General features: G+C 45.9%; 1 protein-coding gene and 1 long non-coding RNA gene across 3 annotated transcripts in view; both read left to right on the top strand.

Annotated features, from left to right (window-relative positions):
* The window catches only part of znf438 (zinc finger protein 438), a 34379-nt gene extending 26715 nt beyond the window's left edge, over positions 1-7664 (top strand). For both annotated transcript variants that reach the window (XM_037455522.2, XM_037455520.2), the window contains exons 2-3: positions 808-2592; positions 2770-7664. In XM_037455522.2, coding sequence (XP_037311419.2) covers positions 836-2592; positions 2770-3364 — 2352 coding nt within the window. In that variant the 5' untranslated portion in view covers positions 808-835 and the 3' untranslated portion in view covers positions 3365-7664. The remainder of the gene's footprint in view (positions 1-807; positions 2593-2769) is intronic.
* Positions 7665-15897: 8233 nt separating this feature from the next.
* LOC119198403 (uncharacterized) lies at positions 15898-19845 on the top strand. Its single transcript, XR_005114523.2, has 3 exons — positions 15898-15984; positions 18059-18200; positions 19734-19845. It is a non-coding gene; the product is annotated as an uncharacterized LOC119198403 (long non-coding RNA).
* The last annotated feature ends 1578 nt before the right edge of the window (positions 19846-21423 follow it).

Genomic DNA, 21423 nt, shown 5'->3' with positions numbered 1-21423 from the left:
ATATAACATAGAGTTGTTTAAAACCTCAACCTGAGGTTATAGAAACCCCAAAGACTTTAGTAGTATTTTGTATCAACACAGTAAGAGTGGCAATCCACTGAGTGGAAAAGCCTCATCCCCATTGGATAACCATGAACCGTTATTTGTGAAAGGGATGATGGAGTAAATCCGGGGGCATCCTCCTTGGCTTTGGCCACGTTGCACTGCTGTTCTGTGCAGGGGACACGAGGGGAGCCCCTCTTCATCTAGTACAGATCCTGCCGTTGGGCAGCTTTCATGCTTCACTGGCTGATCCTTCCAGGATGTGGGGGGGGGCGCAATAAGTAGTGCAACCCCCTCTGCAGAGCCCGAGCATGTACCATGGCTACATGCTGAGCCCAAATCAAAGAAGGCAGTTTGTCCTTAGCCTGGGGGGGATTGGGTCTGCTGTGTGAGACCAGAGAGACATGGCTGATAGGACAGCTTGTCACACTTGTGCAGATGCCTGTATTTTTTGACATTGCGTTTGCTTCTCTCATGCTTAAGTTGCACAGTAACAACACCATCAAAAGAAATGATCCTTTCGCAATAAAGTTACATTTACGGTCACAATCTTGTAAGCTTTCAGAGGGGCACCAGAGGAAGTCATAGAGCCAATTATTCCTATTAAAACACATCTAAAACTACCATCATAGAGTGTTGGAATATTGTTATTTTTGTAACTTTTTGTCAACAGGTTAGGGCCGAATTTCCATTTTAAGGCTTAAAGGCTATATGGTGTCTTTGCAATAGCGAATGAAACTGTTTCTTTCTGTGATTCTATTTCAGTTGGTAGCCAGTGAGTCCAGCCTTTCAGATGAAGAGCCTTCAATACAGGAGCATCGCCCCCAAGGCCCCGGCCGTGGTGCCCTCCCCCTCCCCTGCGCTCCTGTCCTGCCAGCCTCCCTCTGCGGTCCCTGAGGCTACCACCGCCTCCAGCCCCAAGTCCATCATTATGCCCACCCAAAACTACGCACTGATGCAAATAGCAGGTCAGGATGGCACGTTCTCTCTGGTGGCGCTGCCCCCTTCTGTGTCCCCTCAGACACCTCAGCAACAACAGCAACACACCCAAAATAACCTGAAGTTGCCAATTCCGAGATACCAGCCAGTGAGGAGCAAGGGGACCACGGATAAGGTCAAGTCACCACCACCATCTGCTAGGGTTAAAACGGCCCCCAAGGTTGCTGTGATGGCACAAGCCAAGTCAGTTGTCAGTGTGACATCAACAATGAAAAAAAAACAACAGGAGTGCAAGCACACAAAAGAAACCCTAGTGCCCAAAGAAGAGCCTTCAGAGCAAGTCATTCTGATTGACCCAGCGTCCTCTGACATCTCTGTCACTGCTTTACTCCCGGACAATGCCGTACTGTACCCAGGTTCCCAGTTGGAGCAAGCACAAGATGCTTCTGAACGTCCTGCTGCAACCAGTCTCATTCAGAATCTCCAGTATCCCCAAACTGCCTACAATGGTTCCCCTGGGAAACCCCAGGAGGAGAGTAACACCACACTGAGGCTGTGCCAATCAAAGTCCGCCGCAGCCCAGTCCCCGAGCAGTATCACTGTCCTGTCTTCAGCCATCTTCAGCAAAGCAGTCCAGATCATCCCGTCCCCACCGAAAGGTAAACTGCCCATTATGCCCTACTCTAAAATGAAGAGCACCCTTATCCCAGCTGCCAAGCTCAGCAATTTATCCCCAGAGAAAAAGGGTTTCTCTTGCCCGACCGGACTTACCAGTTCCTTAGAAACTTCATCCGAGACACTTGAGACTGCTGACACCTTGGGTCACAACCAGCTGCCAAAATCAACTCTTCAGCACCAGGCCAAGGCTACATTCATGCCTGTATTGGAAAACCTCCAGAAACCGCCTGGCAAGAAGAGGGGAAGGAAGAGAAAGACAATGGAAGACATTTTGGCATTTGAGGCAAGAAAGAAGAGGTCGTTGTCTTTCTTCTGTAGACGGGTCCCAGAGAAACCACCAGCAGTTGTTCCAGGCTCCAAACCAAAGGAAGTGGACATTTCAAAGAAGTACCGCAGCATCCGGCCCAAGCCAATTTTGGTTATGGAGACCGTCTCCCAACTGGTTAATTTGCCTGCTATTACCCCAGATGGCCAGGAACAGGAGCTTGTTCTTGGTCATCAGCTCTCCACCACGACCACCACCACCAAGCCCCTGGACTGTCCTCCCCAACCAGCCCCCGTAGCCCTCCACTTGAGAGGGGCCTCCCATCCGCGGGTGTTCATAGGCAGCCGTCCACTCCATCGTTGCCCCACCTGCAGTCGCTGTTTTCAATTCAAGCATCACCTGCAGAGCCACATGAACAGCCACACTAACCAGCGGCCCTACGTGTGCCCAGTGTGCCGCAAAGCATACGCTCACTCCGGCAGCCTGAGCACCCACACCAAGCTTCACCACTCCGAGGTACGCCCCCGCCGCTCCCTGAGCTGCGAGTTCTGTGAGAAAGCGTTTGGATACGTAGGGGTTTACTTCAGTCATTTGAGAGAGGTCCACAAGGTGGTTCTGACTGTGGAGCCATCCATCAGCCACCACGAGGATGACCTGTCTTTGGAGGGGTGAGATTATGGATTGAAGCACCGACTTTTTTGTTTCACCTTAAAGTAAAGTTAAAGGCAGATGATATGCCAACTCATCAATTTAATGTTTACATGAATTGAATAATCACGTTTAAGTTTTTCCAGTTTAACGTTTACAAGTTTTAACTAAGTATTGAATGTTGTTTTCCTCACAAGGGGCAGCTACCCAGAGCCATCAGATGACCAATATCGCGAAGACCCCGTGGAGCTGCAGATTAAATGTGGCCGCTGCCAGGCCATCACTCCGACTTTTGCAGACATGAAGATGCACTTGCTGTATGTTCATGGGGAGGAGGTGCAAGTCCCACTACACGATGACCAAGTGCGGGTTGGCCGCGAGGCTGAGAATGAGCTGGTGAAGCACGCCGCCCACTACTGGCGACAGCTCAACGAGAAGCGCAACCTGGTCAAGTGCGGCAGCTGCGACGAGGAGTTCATTTCCTTCTCAAAGCTCAAGAAGCACCTCATGTCCCACCACCGTGCAAGGGACGGGGTGGACAATGAGAGCTTCTCATCTCCAGATCGGCGTGGAGGCCTTGGCATCCTTGCAGCTGGCGCAGTCTTTAACTGCGTGCTTTGTAGCGAGATGTTGGACAGCAAAGAGCGCGTTGTGGAGCACTGGAGGAGTCGCCACCACTGTGAGCAGCCCGACCTTCTGTGGGAGGCATTGAGCTCCTATCCTGGTCAGGAGGAGGCAGAGGCGGACGGGGACCTGGACACTCCTGCTCCGAGCCCTCACTATCCAGCCTAGCCCTCACGTGGCCATTGAGACCTTTACAAGGACTCCTTCTGACACACACTGAGTCCTAACAAATGGCATCACAGGGAAGGAGGGTTTCTGTTATGTCTTTTATCACCAGTTGAGACATTTGGCTTGGTGCTGAAAGAAAAGAATGTCAAGCCAATGGTGAAAAATCAGATTTTATATTTAATTTTATTTGTCACGTTTTATTGATTGCACTGTTTTGTCTTTGGACGTTTTGTTTGAAAGTATTTAATATTCTGTTGGATCATTATTTTCTACTGCTTATTGAAACGTGAAATGGGTCATTTAAAACCTGGCTGACACAGTAATACTTTCAACGTGTAATTTCTCCCAAATACTCACGGTATCTAGAAATGCAGATAATGTAGTTTTACATCATCCATGGGTGCCACCCATGGTAGTGGGTCTTTACACCAACAAAGCCTCCTGTGACCATGAGTCTCAGTACAAAACCCTGACTCTGAAGTGGTGGATCGAGTGGCGTCTTGCCAGGCTTGCAGGCTCATTGCTAACTGACAATATATCTTTTATCTTGCTGTGCTTTTAGCTCTCTTTGCAGGTAGGGTTGCCAGCCGTCCCGTATTACCCGGGACAGCTCCAGTCCCGATTTCCAATCACAGCCTGCTAAGTCAATGACGCTGGCGCTGCTCATTGTGCAAGTCCGGCTGCCGACTGCTAGCACCCCCCCGTCGACCGCTAGCACCCCCCCCCCCCCACCAGGTTCGGTAGTGAGTACTCATTAAGTGGTAGGTCACTAGGGTAAGTTAGTCATTCCAGGCTTTAGTGCAAAGCTGCATTGAGTTCAATTCACATGTATTTTTAATGTGTATGGCAGATTCCCGCCAATCCCAGTCCTGGCGGGCTGAGTACGTTTTTAAAGGTTCTGCCAATATGAACGTTGCAGATGACAGATGTTGTCCAGTCAAGGGGCCTATTCACATGTCCCGTACCATACACTACACCAAAGGCACTTCCTGAGGTCGGCATTACAAGCAAAGACAAAGTGATGGCGTTCAGTTCCTCAAAGTCTCCTGTACTCCTTCCCCCTTGAAATCTGGCTCAATGGGCTCCACTTTGATCCCAAGTGGCACCAGGGACAGAGCGTCAGCGTGTCCAGTACTCATTGCCAGACATTGAGACCTTTGGGCGGAAGCCGATGTCTGATTGCTGTGGTTTCCTTGGGAGTAATCCCTTGATGCCAAGAGGCTGTGGGGACTGAGGCCTCTTTATTGGGGCCGGGTACAGTTTGGCAGCGCTGGACCATCAAGCAATGGAGCATGCATCAGAGATTTGAGCCCAATTTACGTCCGCCAGCTCAGAGTATTGTCGGGCACTGCAGCCTTTGCTAGGTTGGCACCGGCATGTTCTCAATTGGGTAGATAGCACCGCGGCAGTTTATAATGTCATTATTATGACGGGCGGAAACAAGTTCAAGCAGCGTCTGCATGTGTTATTTCTGACATTTCCCATGTCCTGACCCCTAGGGCCAGTCCTCTCCCAAATGTGCAGAGAAGGGCAATGGCCTCCCCCGCCAAGGCCACTCTCAAAAAGAAGAGAGATTCCACCCAGAAGTAGTGGAATGGAGTTGGAGCACTAATTGCAAAGAGGAAGTGGACATCTTTGCCTTAAAGACATCACTGTATTTGTTCTGGTAATTCCAGCATAATGTAAATGACTAGTCCTCTGGTGCAGTATACCTCACTTAGTTAGACCTTGATAGCCTGCGTTCTCTACGCTTTCCCCCAAATTCCACCCAGAAGGTCTTATGCTTGACAGTCTAACAGGGAGGCCGCATTCAACTGCAAGAAGACCCCAGTCAGGTTTGTGAAACTGCTTCATGGGGAGTCATGGCGCCTCCCAAGGTAACCGAATCTATCTCATCTTGACTATCGCATTGAGCATACAGATCACCCTCTCTTGTGTTTGTCTAGCCGTTTGAGGCGCTCCCTCTAATAGGTCTATGAAAAAAAAAATTGTATCTTAAAAAAGGTGGACAGTACATGTCGGGGTAGCAAAGAGCTGCTTGTAGCCATCATTCTGTGTTTCCTGCAGTCATGGTTTGTTTAGTGGTATTTCAGTAGGCAGAGCACCAAACATGTGTGCTACAAAGGATTGTTTCTAACACAAGAAAACCAAGTGTGCAGTATTCGGTCCACCAGCTTCACCTGAGAAGGCAAAGGACCCATCAGAGCATCTGTGGTTCAGGTGCTCACGGTCTATGGAGGCCACTTACAATCGACTTTTGGTTTTGAATTGGGGTTGTAAGAAAAGTCCACCACTGTCAGGAAATCGCCTGCACCTGGTACCAGGAGGTGTCCCCATTCTAAGCAGCTTCAGATGATATCTGTGCTGGTGCCACCTGGCTGTCTTCATGTAACTTCGGTCACTGACTGGCGGTCTGGAAGAAGCAAGTAGATTGAGCGTTAGAAACGTAGTGGGATGGAACAGACTGGAACGCAGAGGCATTATGGTTTTGTACTGGTCCTTGAACCCACATTTTATCTTCGGGCTGCATTGTCTGTATGAGAACCTGACCTGAGCATATGTCTAGGTCTAACAGTGATCCAGAATTAATACAACTGTAGATACTTTTCATAAATCTCATTTATGTGCACCTTTTTGGAGTGCTCAGATTTCTGACTCCACCCAAATGAAAAATTCCATTTAAAAGTTTTAAATGAAAACATCTCATTGTAGAAACAGTATCACTGGATTATCCCGAGAAAACTTATTTTTTATAATTCTTTAAGCACAAAAAACAAAATTCCATTCACCTCCATTTCAGGGGCCCTCAGGCAGAAATCTTAAAGATCATCTTACCTCAACTGAAATTAACAAATGTCCATGGCTACATAGCACGAGGGTTAAGAGAGAAAACGTTTTTTTTCTTTTATTTGGGTGGTTTGAATCTTTTTTTAATATGCTGTGAAATGTCAATCTCATAACTAGGGCACACCAGCTGACAATTAATCAATTGGCCTTGGATTGTAACAGTTTAAAACAAATCCTTCAGTGTGAATAATCATTTCATGTACTATTGCTCCTGTTACGGTAGATCAATATTTCAGAAATGACTTGAACTTGTTGAGGGCAGCATTAGGGTCCTGTGACTAATCAGACCCATGAAGGAACACTTTCCTAACCAGCACCCAAGTGACATCCTTGTGGCCTTCTGAAAAGAAATGTGTGCGTAGTGTGGCTTACCGTCAGTATGGTCATCTCCAGGCCAAGTTCCATCTCTGGCCTATTTGTGTATTCTGTGATATGCCACGGGTTTATTCATTCTAGTGATTGTAGAAGTGAGTATTTCATTACGCTTTCTAACCACTGAAAGAGTACTTTTATTTGAAACCATCCAATTGCCTACCTTTTGTTGCCATGTATGCACCTGTAGAATCCCCCGGACTCTATTATTGGAGTTAATATAAACTGTTGTTTAGTCCAGAAAATATGCTATTTTATACTCTAGATTAATACAGAGATCTTTGAGTATATTTATGCTTGTTGTTGGTCCTTAAAAACCCAGCAGGGGAAGGCTTTTTTGTCTTGTTTCTTGATGGGAGGCCATTACTACATGGCCAGTACCTCTGCTAACAGTTGTCTGTGTTTACCTTTCATATGAAGAAAAAAAAAAAACATAACAGGGTAAAGTGAATGTACCTGAATGTTTTCAAAACCCTACCAAAAGTATATGTGTGTATATATATATTAGTATATATATATATATTAGTCTTGTTCCATATAGAGAATATATTGATATTGACAAAAAGATACATATATATGCGTTTACATATATATATATATATATATATATTTACATGGAGTAACTAGTGAAACAGCTGCTGTGTTCTGTCCTAGTGGAGAAATAAAACAAGAGATAAATATATCATTGCCAACACTGGCAACAAAAGCCATGTAAAGCTGTCCTTATGTGTCTGACACAAAGGGCAACGCACTGATGTGTAAATGTTGCACTGAGTGGTCTGGATGTCAAATGCCATGTTTGAGTGTCCATCAGTGAACTGTCCTTTGTTTTCAGGCCTTCAACATAAACCAGGAATTTACACATTGTAGGGGTTAGACTCTTTTCTTCTCAGTTAGATGACCATATATGACTGTCACCGTTGGCACAAATTAGAAAGTGAAAAATCCCACATTAGGTGGTGTGATGTGTTTGACTCAATATGTTGACTGTGTCCAAAAAAACAAAAAATGAGCGCTAGTGACGGTCCGTACCTGGGATAACTCGCTCAATGAGAATAAAGGTATGCTTTGTTGAGGGAAATTGTGACTGCTGTGTTTATACGTCACTGGGACTGAAGTAAAATAGCATACAGGCAGGTTATCCTCTTCATTCTATATGTATGTCCTTTAATTTCATGTGGGCTGAAGTGAGAAAGTGGGCACATTTATCCCTGCTTTGCGAGGAATGCCCGCCTTTTTTCCTGTCTGCTTTGCCAAAGCATTTAGGTGCACAGCTCTTAAGGTGTGTAACACATAAACCATCAGTATGTGGGGAAAAAACCGCTTATCCTTCATTGACTTCGACCCTTGCGACCCTTCATAGGAGAAGTCCATCTCAGGCAATATTGCTCGAGAGACGAGGTATACTGTGTAGCAGGGCTGACACAGGGCAAACGGATTTAGTTTGTGTAGAATAAGCTTGTTATTTTATAAGAACGATTGCAATGAATGTAACAATGAATGTGTTGGTAGGAGATTTGAACATAGACTTGGTGGCAGTCTGAATCTCTCCAAAGGTGTTGCTATCTGCCCAAGGCATCAATAGCCTCTCTATGGGCCTCATCCACTGCAGCAAACAGGACGACAGTGATGTCATCGAGACATTCAGAGCATGGAAATCACTTGCACATCATTTTGGAAAGGTGTGTGCAGGATGTAAGGATCAAGCAGTGGGCAAGCCGAAGGGATTTGCCGTAGATAGTCCTTCCATCTGTCTGTTTAAGCATCAGAACCTTCTCCAAAGTGTCTCTACCTTTTAGTTTGAACACGCACTGCTGTGTCTCTCCTTCTAGCTAGAACCACACAAGAGTACAACAACTAGCTTTGAATTGCAACCTGATAGTAGGTTGGAGCCTGATGAGTTTCAGAAAAAGGTTTCTATGGTCTGCAATGAGCACAAAATAATAGTTACATTCCTTGTGAAGGCTTCATATTTAATGGATGCAGATAGCATTACTATCTCCATTTCCCCTCTACGCGTCTTTTTCTACTTTGCACGGTACATTTAGAGCAAAAGGAGACACTGAACCCCTCGTTCAATTCACAGACCACAGACAAATAAGTTGGTAGGAGGGTGCGTTTTCTATTTGTTTCCATGCCGTCAGGACCGAAAGCTGTCTTCTCTACAGAAGGCCCAGCCCTTGTAGTCATTGCCACAGCAGTGAGGAATGCAGGTCCTCAGCTCTAATTGATTTGGAGGCAAATGTCCCTTCATCAAAGGTCAAAGGTCACTTCTGGTGCGATTCCTGCTGCCACTCAACAACAGCCCGAAAGAGAAAAAAAGCGACTCACTGACACAATTCCAGCTCGGCAAGGTTTACACCGACTCCTCCACTTCTTAGAACTACTTTACACGGACTCAAAGGTTTCAAATGAGAGTGAACCAACTTCAGGTGTCTTTCAGCTCTGGGGGAACACACAGATGAAGCTGCAACATCAGTACATATCGGGGGCCCAACCTAGCCTCGCCATCGCAGGCGCAGATAAAAAGGAGAGCGCTACACGCCGATGCATATTTCCCTTTAATCAGAGCTACCGAAGCCGCCACACTGCGCTCCCACCTCACCGCGGCTCTCAGGGGGACAGGGGAGATCAAAGCCCACCCCCTACCTGCTCCACCCCTCCTCGCTGCTTATACATGATCAGTGGGAAAGAAGGAGAACGGTTCTGTCTTTTTCCTTTGCTTTCTCTCGTTCGGTTTTCAACACTTACTGCGGCCCCAAGAAGTGTCAGGATTGAGCAAGATAGGTGAGGGGAAAACCGCTATGTACAACCCCAAATGTCTTTTGCTTAGTGTGTGTACTTGTTAAGCTCTTTTAATTCTGACAACATCCAGGGGGAGACGCCAAATATCCAAACTGGCGTCACTGGGAGACTGCCAGGAGGAGATTTATGGGACAGTAAAAAAATGACCCGAACTGACTACAGATGTTCTCGAGAACAATTTAGGTGGAGTGTAATGTGAGTGCAACATGCAATCATTTGGCTGACGGAAGCTTCACTCCCACCTTCTCACTTGTCACTGTTCATGCTCTGTTGCTAGTCTGCCTTAATACACTAACATCCATGAAGCCTCTGTCTGCATGTGCGATACGTTGGTGATACGTGTGCACATTTATCAAAGTGATTCTACGGTTTCATCAAAGATTCATCAAGCCTCCTGGATGTCAGGACTTAGATGTACAAATCGGTAATCCCACATCTATGAACTCTCTCTCTGTATGCTCTCTCTCTCTCTCTCCTGTTTTGGAGATGTGATCCGCCCTTCCCTTCCCTGCTGCCTCTCGGTCTCGGGTTTCAAAGCGTCCCGTGTCTGCTCACCCTCTCAGATTAGTCATCTAATGAGCAGCAGGGCTGATCAGGTGAATAATTAATGATGGCCGGCTGGAGAAGGCATCGATCCGAGTCGGGCTGAGGCTCTAAATGGAGCAGGGATGGAGACACCTCAGGAGGATGAGCAGGCACAGGTACATCACTGTGTGGGCATAGAGAGACACATCTGAAAGATGTAGGCCTTCACCCGTTGGATGAAACTCAAGCCCCACATTGTGCAGCAATGTCTGTTCTGTTGAATCATGTTTGAGCAATTTGTGGAGTTATTGATTTAAAATGACCCAGAACCTTCAAAGGGACCAAAGGGTAAGAATCATTAGGCTTGTGATGCATAGACTACCACCTATGATGACTTGACAACTCTACATTGATTTATTTGTTGCGTTACTTCTGTACCTCTCTAGGTGCACTCTAATTATCTAATCCCAAATCTTTTCCTAGACCTAACTGGACCTAACTTTTACTGAACCTAACCCAGTAGTGGAGCATGACGTAAGACCAAAGTTCGTTTAAGCTCTGACTTTTTGGGTTAATCAACATGTGAATAGAAAGATGCCAATGGGAAGTTGTTTTTTTATATCCTATGCATTGTTGTATGAGGACAGAAGGGAGCAGATTAGGTCAATCATTCCCATGGGAAGAACTTCACCATTTCTCTGCAAGACTTTCTACTTGCTGCTACTGCTGCGATAAAGTCTTGCTTGACATCTTTCGAGACACCCCTAAAAGTCTTTCTGACAATACGTACTAGTAGCAGTTAGTCATAATGGTCATTGCCTAGATAACATGAAGGGTTGAATAGTAAATTGAGACCCCTTGAGACAAACTTCCTTCTAAAGATCTGATTTAGTGTACAGGGAGGAACTCCTCGCCGGTTCCTAGCAAGTACCTTAACCAAACACACATCTTTCTCTCCTGTTTCATTCCCATTCTGGATCAAATAGTCTCTCCAGCATGAGAAGTGACAGTACAGCTAGCTGCGCCAAATCAAAAATATGCTTTTGATTTGTAGGAGAAATATTTTTCTGCCAAAGGACCAAGCTTAGCCAACCGCCCCAACCTCAGTGAGACGCCCCAACAGTGAGATTGCGATTGTGTTACAACTGTAAATAAAAGATGTATGCACTGAGACTAGACGCTCTACATGCAAGGTGTGTGGACAATGTCAGGACAGGTTAGCCTGGTTTTAACCTCCAAGCCAGCATGCACTTTATTCCTGTACAGGAAGTGCACAAAACCCATCTCTCAGCCCTACGGAGTGCACACCTTCTTCTGACATGGAGCCGATGGACTGATGGAGTGTTGGTGACATTGCTCCAAGTTCGCCCGGCCTCTTTGCCTCCATGTTGCTTCAGTGGGGAATCCGCTCAGGGGTGCTATTCATTGCCTTTTTGTCCAGATGGTCAAGGGCTCCCGGGGTGCAGCGGGGCCCAAGGGGGACTCCTGCCATCTGTTCCCATCCTCTCTTCTCTTCTCAGATAACTCTATGAGCCTCGGCCCGCTCAATGTAACAGGGCGCCAGAGCTGTTTGATCCTGCCCCCACTCGGTGATTCTCCTCGACTGGTGAGCAAATAAAATCAGCTCACCTTATTGTCGAAACATCTACACCACCTGTCACGACAGGTCAATTTTACCCATGTCCTGTCCTCATTCCTTTTCTATCAGCATCTATTCCTGCTTTCTGTGTGTGTGTGTGTGTGTGTGTGTGTGTGTGTGCGCGTGCGTGCTTTGGGGGGGGGGGGGTTCCGACATAATTCAAATGAGGCAGAGCATCTTTCTGGAGTCATCTTGGCTCCGGGGAATGTGACGGGATAACGGGATGCTAATGTTGCCCTTTGCCTTTGGGGAATTGTGTCTGTCTGAGCAGTAACCTACATTTAGTGGGCAGACTTACACATAAGGTTAATGAATCAGGCCTGCTGGAAGATGAATGGGCTCAGCATCTACACACACGTAACAATCGGCAGTGCAATCATCAGACGCAGAAACGCGCACGGACGCACTCACACACACACACACACACACACACACACACACAAACAGGGAGCTTTCTGTTTGCTGTAGCGCAAAAGCTAACAAGGTTAGCAAGTAAGCAGGCATCCAAATGGGTAATTTATTTATTTAGTCTGGCTCCGAGGAGCCGTGGGCGGGGACTAATAAGTGGAAGAAGGTTCCTGAGCAAAGAACTGTGTGCAAGTGTGTGTGTGTATGAGAGAGAAAGGGAGGGTTTGGTTTGAGAGACGAAGCCCTTCATCCGCCCATTGTTTCTTTTCACTCCCACCTGCAATTAAAACAAAAAAAGACAAGTGGGGAAATTCCCATCACTGATTTGATAGGTCAATTAGCTCATGCATATCTAATGTCTGAGGCAGTCAACTAAAGATCGAGTGGATTAAGGAGGGCAGCTTGTCCGAGGCGTGATGGGAAGTAGATGTGTTGGATTACAGGGTAAGTAAGGTTGTGTGTGTGTGTGTGTGTGTGTGTTAAACAGAGAGAGATATGCTCCACACCTCCACCTCCATCTCGTCTCCTGTCCCTTCCCCCCACGATGGCGACCCCGGCTGAGATCCCCCCCCTCCCCCGGGGAAGACCGCCATCCGACTTGCGTTGTCAAAATCGATTATATTCATGGCCCTCTTTTCTCCTCGGCAGCATTTACATGAGTCACATTTTTTCTGAAGCATTCACTTTCCTTGCTTCTTTCCTTGCCTCCGCTATGTTCCCAACACACCTCCCCGCCCTGTGCACACTGCCTCGAGGCCCCAACACTGTCAGGACCCGAGAATAATTCCCCTCCTTTTCCACCGCTTTTGGGAGGAAAAGCGGCGCAGGGAGATTAATCTGCAGCGATGTGCTGTGGGGGAAAAAAATGAAATAAAGGAGAAGAGAAGCGAAGCCGCGAGGCACAGCCTTCCTGCTAAGCATAGCAAAAAAACATAACTGTCCACCTCAAGAGGAGGGAGATGGAGGAATTACAAAGCGGAATGACAGGGTGAAAAGGGACAGTAAAAGAGAGTTACTCACCTTGGACACTGGATGCATGATCTCAAAGGCAGCTGAGTTTGCTCAAAGGATAAAAGATGGAAGCCTTTAGCTCTCCTCCTGAGCCATAGCTGTAAAAACATCTTTCAACATGAATGCAAAGCAGAAATGTGCTCAGGTATCATAGGTCTTATTGAGCAGCAAACAATATGACCTAGGGCTGATATGTGGGAGGGTAATCAATACCCTCCCACATATCAGTGATATTGAAGATAATCAATACCATGTTACCTGCCAGAGCACAGCCAAGGAGAGGTCTTGAATGCCTCACTGACCCTAACAGCTAGAAGGCAGGGAGGGTTGGATAGCAACCGCCAAAATGCTTTGGGGTTCAACCTGGAGTGTTTACCTGCCCAGAATATAATAACAATGCAGAATGGAGTAATTGCCCCCCCCCCCCCCCCCCCCCACCCCTCCATCCCCAACCCCAAGCGCTTCTCCCCTGCAAAACACCTGCAGCCCACACAGCCAGGCAGCCCCCTGGGAAATCACACATTAGCATTTATCCGTTTCATCTGATGCACTAATCACAGCCAAACATTTCAATAATACAACACAAGAGCAGTTACACAACCCAAAGAAGCGGGAAAAAAACCTATTTGCAGAGGTTGTGAAGCATTTGGCGGCGATGCTAAATGGTTGGATGGCTCGGGGTGGAGCCGGGGGCGAGCGGGTCATCCTGGCTGACCCCTACTTGTTCTCCATGTAACCACAGTGTGTTGAAATTTGTGAAATTTGCCAAAAGAATTCAGTGCAGCAGCTCCATGACAGACTGTAGTCTGTGCGGCTGAACGCGTTAGCCTGCTAACACACTCGTACTGATGCCGTTAACATATTTATCTTTAGCAGGTAACGTTCACCATTTAAGTTCAGCGTAACGGCACGCTAACATTAGCCACTTAACACACAGGGCACAGCTGATGCCGGTAGAGATGTCTTCAATTTTGTTGGTATTTTGGTCAGGAGATTCCTCAAAGTGAATCGGAGTCTTCCCCCTCGCTGACAGCTGACAGCTGGCGTTGGCCACTGGTTCAAAACCCAACCCGGCCGCGAAGTTATGGCCACGTGTTTCTGCTCAAACCCGACCCGAAACACACTCGGTATCTGTTCTCGCTCACACTAACTGGCAGGTTAGTTTGCACCCACTCTGGAACAACCCACGCAACAATTCATCAACTTCATGCAGTTCCCCCCCATTCAGACGCCAACCCTCTCCTGCAGCCTCTGCTCGCTTCCTGGAGCTTGGCAGGCCCCCGATCAGCCTCCCTGGCCTGCAGCGAGCAGGAAATGGCCTATTGTTCTGAGATAATGTGAAATATAATGTTCCTCTGCACTCTTGGAAGGGATTCCGCCCTGACAGCCTCATCGCTGTGGGCAACAGTAGGCGCCAAGTATACGAGCACCTGCCAAACAGAGACGTCCATCAGCAGAGCGGTGATGCTGGTTCACAGCAGAGGGAGGAGAGGGGAATCCCCTGAAGACTTGTGGGAAAACAGGCTCCACTCACACACGGCGTTTCACAAAAAAATCACCTCCGCCCACTCGGCGCAACCTGGGAGATTTTCTATCGTCTTCCGAAGCACACGTGAAAAAAAAAAAAAAAAAGCACCTTTTTGAGTGCATTTGAGGTGATGAAGAAAGTGAGGGGGGCGAAACCGAGACGGTGCAGGAGAGCTTCTTCACTCCCCCGTTTGGAACGGACCCGATTGAAGCGCTCTGCAGATCCAGCTTCCTGAAATCATTTCATCAATCCACACACGGTGAAAAGCGGCGGCCGGCGGGCGAACCAGAATTACACATGCTGTGAATTCCCCCCCCCCCCCCAGACACATGTAAGAAATTAGGGCCGCTTCCAAATGCGACCACATTGCGTCGGAGGGGCCTCGCGGCGCAGCTCGACATGACGAGGACCTGCATTCAGTCAGATGCCGAAACCCTCATTGATCATTACGCCGCTGAGCCGCACTCTCCCCGCCGTGGAAACAGAGAGGGAGTTTGTTTATTTGAATAAATCACTGGCCAAAAACTCATAAATATCCTTCGCAACGGTGCAGATTAACAAAGCCGTTTGCAGAAGAAGAAGAACATCGGGGAAGGAGAGAGGAACCTTCCACATTCGGTAATGGAAATGGAACCATGCTTCAACCATTAATGCCTACAGGAATAGGTTCATAGACACAACATGGCTCTCTTTTATCCTGCTCCTGATGAGTGTAAAGTCAGTATGCATTAGCAGGTTATTACTGTCATCTTTTCTTAACTTACTATATTAGCCCCTTTTTGAAGGGTAATTATGACCAGGCCCTCAAGTCCAAATCCAAAGAACTTCATGTCGGATCAGCTCAACAGCTGGCAGGTCCTGGAAGTTAAAAGGCCTTTTTCTGCTACTTGGATTAGCAGGTAGAGTTTCACCTCTTTCCACAGAGTCTATTCAGCTGTTGTCTGAGATAATGCGTCCTCGGGAACCGTGAAGAAACGCTCCTACAACTTCAACATTTTCACAAACGGGATTCTCTCTGAGGTGGAATATGTTGAGGGCGGCATATTCAGGTAATAAAAGGGTGTAAATCTGTCAGATTAGCTACAAAAATGAGAGTGTGTGGGATTAAGGTAAAGCATGGATGTGGCTCCTTTTGCTTTATTACTCATCTCACATTCAAGGGATCTTTTTTGGAGGAGGTACGCACCTAAATGGATTAAAGTCACAATTCACTCCACACACAATGCAGACATTTAGGCACATATCCTCTTCACTGTATCTCTGTGACTGCGCTCTTTGATGTTCAACCAGCCGCCCACTGTGACTTTCTTACAGCTCCTGAATTGTCTGTTCAGCAGGGCTTTGGCTCAGACATTTGGAGGTGCCTAACACTGCCATCTATTGTTCTTCTTCTAAAGGCTCTTAGGTTGTGCTTCACAGTTGGAACTGCATTGTTTGGGAGATTAAAGGAGGCTGTCCACGAGGCTCCACAGCACTGCGTGCAAGGTTTGTAAAATAACTTTTCTGATTTAATTCAATGACAAAGTGTGTCCCAACTTTTGACTGGTACTGTATGTCTAATATCTGCAGATTTTCCCAAAGTATAATATACAACAACCACTTTGTGGTTATTGTCAGGCAACTTTGTATCTTTGAGGTAGAACTTTTGTACCGCGTTTGAAAAGGGTTAATTAGGCACAAATCATTGAACGCCTCCTTCTAATTAGCCATTTTTGTAGGTGACAACTGAAAGTATAGCTTGTACTTAGGGGGGTGGGGGTTGGCTGTGGACGATGGGGGCCGATGGGGGGGGCGCGGTGATTCCTCTCCCACTCTGGTCGGTACCATATTTCAGATGGACGTTGGGGGGGGATCGGGAGCTCCCTCCGCCAATCGGCACTCCGCCAAGAGACCCGCCGTCCTCTGACTCTGATTGGTTTGTTTCAGGGGCGGGTAGGATGGGTTTTCACAGAATTGGGGTGGGATTATTTGCATGGTCTGCTGCATTGAAAACCCCGTCCCATATTGATTTAAAATAGGACGTGCTATTACATGCTCAAATACGGGATATACCGTATTTTAAGGGAAGGGTGGCAACCCTACTTTTACTGCTGATCTCAAGAAAAAGCCATTGCCATTTTTACATATAATTTATTTTTCATTATTTATTTATTCCAACAGTATGGCTGCAGCAACAAAATGATGAAATTGATAAAAATCGATTATTAAAAGTGTTGGCAACAAATTTCCTTATCGATATTCAGAGTATGATAACTACCTTATCATAACTTTTAAATATCCAATATAAATATCAAAAGTAAAATAAAATAAATATATTACAATATAAATATATTTATATAAAATCTATTAGAACATGTATATGTAAATATTGAGATGCAACTATGAACCTAGTTTGTTGGGGAAACACCCAATCAGTGTGTTGAGGAAAGACCAACTCAAAAGCCCCACATAACTTCATTTGGATAAAAAGTGCTTGTTTTCATCCATGTCCTGGTTGTGTGTCCTTACCGCTGTCCTGTGTGCGTCGCAGCCAATATACGGTGTTAGCAGGTAGCTAACTAGATAGCTAAACATCTCAGGGGTAGAAGTCTCTACAGAAGTGTCATACGTGCCGCTTCCCTTTCTCGCCGGTCCGTTGTCTGATTGTGAGGTCACGCTGATCTGGGTCCAGTTCTTGTACGTTATAACAACGTTATGAGCACCACCAGTAATGAGTATAATCATATGATTGAAAATACAGTTACATACATGTCTTCATAGCTAACATTCAAATGAATAAAAAAATCTGGTTCAGACAAATTGACTGATTTTGAACTGTTAATTATTGGTGCCTAGCTGCTTTACTTTAGTTGCAAGCAAGCTCAAGCTACATTTTATAGCACATTTTTGGAAATGAGTGGTTTTCACACATTCCTTTTTGGATGGTTTGTTGCCATGGTTATCTCCTAGAAATAAAAAATACGCAGAATCCAATCTTTTTATAATGTTCACACTACCATTATATGCCCACTTGCATCTCGAAAACGGATCATAATTCTTACAAGTACAGATGCAGAAGGGCCTCGTGCCTCCACAGCCGAGTTAGTGAATGCAAAAACAGGCCCATAAACGTGTAAGCAGACATAAACAACAAAGCCGTGCCTGTCGTGGACCCTCTCCCGCCACACGCCGTTGACTCGGCTACGGCGATTACAGCGCTGCGCACCATGCTGTCTGAGATTACAGGGCTGAGTTACACCTGATGCCCGGGGAAAGTGCTCCGTACTTTAAATATTTAATCAGTCCCTTCACCGAGAAGCAAACCAAGCGAGGCACGAGTTGCAGAGAGGAGTTGTGGGTGGGAGGGAGGGGGCTTTCCCTGGCTGCATTTTGTCTTCATGCACACGTAAGTGGGCGGACACACACATAATGTGAACACATGTGCTCACTCACATTAGGAAGTTAAGTATGTCATCACCGCCGGATTTTTCTGAACATAGATCTTCCTCACATTTTGGGGGAAACTTAGAACCTTTGAGTGTGTATAGTGTGTGTTGTGGTTGTCTGCACCCCTGCCCAGAGTAAGATGCCCAGATTCTTAAGGATTGGCCACATCGACCCAAAGGAGAAGTTCTTCTCCAGGCGGAGCCGGTTGGGGCTCACTTGCCATACTTGAGCTGCACAGGAAGTGACACAATCAGGCGCTAAATCCTGCGTGCCAGGTATGTTCAAGTGACCGTGAAATGAACCGTCCGCAGAGGTGTATTTAAAGCATCACGCAACATGGTCTGAGGCGCAGATCACGGGGGGGGGGGGGGGGGGGCTTGTTTGAGATGTGCATCCTAACGTTGGCGGTAGAAACAACAGATTCACACTGAAGCCATATTTGAAATAGTTGACTTTTTTCGGAAAATAATTGATCTATTATACAAAAAAATAAGGTAAGTAAAAAGTGTGATTGATTTATCATTGTATGATTGTATGATAGATAGTACAGCCTGGTAAAAAAAGCATAGTCTCATATTTCCAAAAAAATAAAATTAAAGTCAAGGAGATAAAGTTAGAATATGTCTTTTAAAATATGGGAAAAAATACATGTAAAGTACTGAGAAACAAGTTAAAACAACAAAAAAAGACCATTAAATATGTCACAAAATTGTCACAATAAATAAAACATTTTTTACAGCATATTAAAGAAAACCTCATATTACATGAGAAAATTCATGAATAACTCATTGTACAGTTTGTCAAATAATCATAGTATTGTGTTTAAATAGTAAAGTACGTCATGAAAAAATCATGAAAGAATTATTGATAGCATTTCATTAAATAGTATGTTGCATAAAAACATTTAAATACATTTTGCATTATTTTCAATAGAACATATTCATATAGTATGTTATAGAAATGTCATTGTATCATATTCCATAATAACATCATTGTATATGCTAGGAAAAGTTAGAAAAACAAGTGTATTTTTTAATGTTTAGATCAAACATTTAACAGAAATCAGAAACATTTCAAGGCTTCATGTGCTCATGAATTAAGGAAACAAACCGGTATTCTGAATACGAGGCCAAGTTAAGTGTCATTTTGAGGACGTTACAGCAAACCGTGTCACTCGTGACTCTGTGTTCATTGGTTTAAATGAAGCAGCATGTAAACATGTGGATGTAATAATCACAACCAACGATAACAAGATAATGATCAACTTTCAAACATGCTAAAACTGTGGCTCCAAAAAAGTATTACTTTGTAACACAATCATCTTTTGTGAAAGATTCATTTAATGTATTGGTCGACAGCTTTAAACAGAGAAGGGATTCTGTCGTTTTTGGTCCTTAGAATTAGGCCAATGACTTTTGACTGGCCACCTTCCCCATTTCTCTGCGTATTTTTTAAAATGTACTTTCTTTAAGCTGGCACAGATATATCCAGCAAACTGCGCACTACCACTTGTAGAAAATAGGATTAAATGCTGACAGACGTGTTCGGCCCTGCCCTGTTTCATTTCAGACCAATTAAATGAAACCTTTGTTAATTATTTTCTTTGGCCACTAAAGATGCTGCAACAAGCCTTAACTACCGTTGTTTTTCCATCCACCTGGTGACAGTACTTATATACAGTACTAATATTCCAATGTTATCTTTTGCTTATCCATGGCCTTTCCTACCTCGAGCATCGTTAAAATACGTGAACATTTCTGATTGAGACCTGACTGTGTGTAATTGACATTAACATCATGCCTTTCCAGGTTTCACCCCATTCTCACTGATGCCGGGGCCACGCTGACATCACGGGCTGCAAGATGTGCCCGCATAACGATTTCATCACTCGCTGACATCACCTCGCACCTCTGTCAGCCGAGGGTGATGCGTCCGCGCTCTGACGCCATCCCTGCTGTGTTTACTGGACTGTTCTGTCTGTCAAGGTGACATCAACGCAGCTTCGCTTCCCTGAAACGATGAGTCAGCTGCTCCTGTCTGTTTGGAGGGGCGAGGGGGCGGGTGGAGGGGCAATGGTGGATAGCTTTCACCTCAACCTAACATTCAGAAGAGAGAAGTTTATTAATACAATTTATAATGATGCACATATAAACGGATGGAAGCAGATCTTTCTGTGTGTTCATTTCTTGCCCTCCTCCCTTTGATTGGTCAATCACTTGATCAAATATATTGCTTCTGGTCCAACTGAAAGGTAGCAGGGGATAGGGGCTCACCGTGGTCCTGGGGGCCTCTGCATGGGTCCATACTGCAGGAAGAGACGTGAGGGTGAGTGTTTATAAATCTAATCAAAGCCCTTTAGGAGTTTTAGTTAGCAGAAAAGGAAATGGTGCATTTAGGCGTTTTTGTCAGACAGATCAGGAAAGGTTCAAATTCAGCAAGATTGTGTGCGGGGGCTCGCTGCTGTCCTTCGGCAAGTTTCAATCTGATCCGTGCACTATTTCTCCAGGCCCATCCCAGGAGGGGGAAAGCGGACACTCTTTAGACAGTGGATCAGTTATCGCAGGCAGAAGCTGTGATAGATGCCGCTCCCTGGCTGATCGTTAAGGAGAGGGGGAGGTGAGGAGATTAAAAAGAAAGAAGGGGGGGTCTCTTAAGAGTTTTGTTTTGAGAGTTCTTTCCTCTTACTGGTTGTTTCAGGTGGTGGATGACTCGGTACCAATGCGAGACCATTAAGGATCACAGGAGGTCAGAGGGGAGGCCTCTCCTCTCATGTCTTTGCCTCGTCCTCTTTATTTTCCCTGACGTTCTTATTTGGGTCAGCGCTGCGTGTCAAAATAGAAGAGAACTGTCTATGATTCGTGTTTCCTCTTCTTTGATCCTTGAGCTGTGCACAGCCCCGGGATAAAGCATTTCAGGTTGTCTAAACAATTTCCAATTTTCCATATTTAGGTTCTTATGTGGAGAAGAGAGGAGAGGGCCTCGCATGCTACCACGCTCCTCTGTGATCAGCAGGGGAGGGGGGGCTGATTCTATCCATTAAAGTGAAGCTAGACATTGATTTGTGCAGACTGAACGCAGACTGCGCAAACAAACGTGCATGTGTGTGCGCGCGCGCACATCTGTGTAACCATATGCCGCTTGAGGTCAGCTTGTACACCCACCTCAGTCTGTCATGTTGCTCTCCAAACACACATCTGCTCCCCAGCGAGCCCCCCCCGCCCAACCTCTGTGAAACCAAGCCATGCTCTTATTATCAAAGCTCCGCCCACCTCTCCTCCGCTCACCTTCCCAAATTACCCCATCATCTCGCGCTGTGGAAAAAACCAAAACTACCCTCAAACAGATCAAGAGCCAAACACTACAAGGCTTCAGCTCTTGAGTCTGCAACTTGATTGTGTGGACAAGAGCACAAAACACTGTGTGTGTGTGTGTGAGAGAGAGAGAGCTGCATGACATCATTCAGCAGGACTCCATCCAACTAAATAATCCAGGCCAGCT

Source organism: Pungitius pungitius, chromosome 19, assembly GCF_949316345.1.
Source record: "Pungitius pungitius chromosome 19, fPunPun2.1, whole genome shotgun sequence".
Taxonomy (NCBI): Eukaryota; Metazoa; Chordata; class Actinopteri; order Perciformes; family Gasterosteidae; genus Pungitius; species Pungitius pungitius.
Note: the sequence above shows the minus strand (reverse complement) of the source record. Positions and strands in the feature narration are given on the sequence as shown.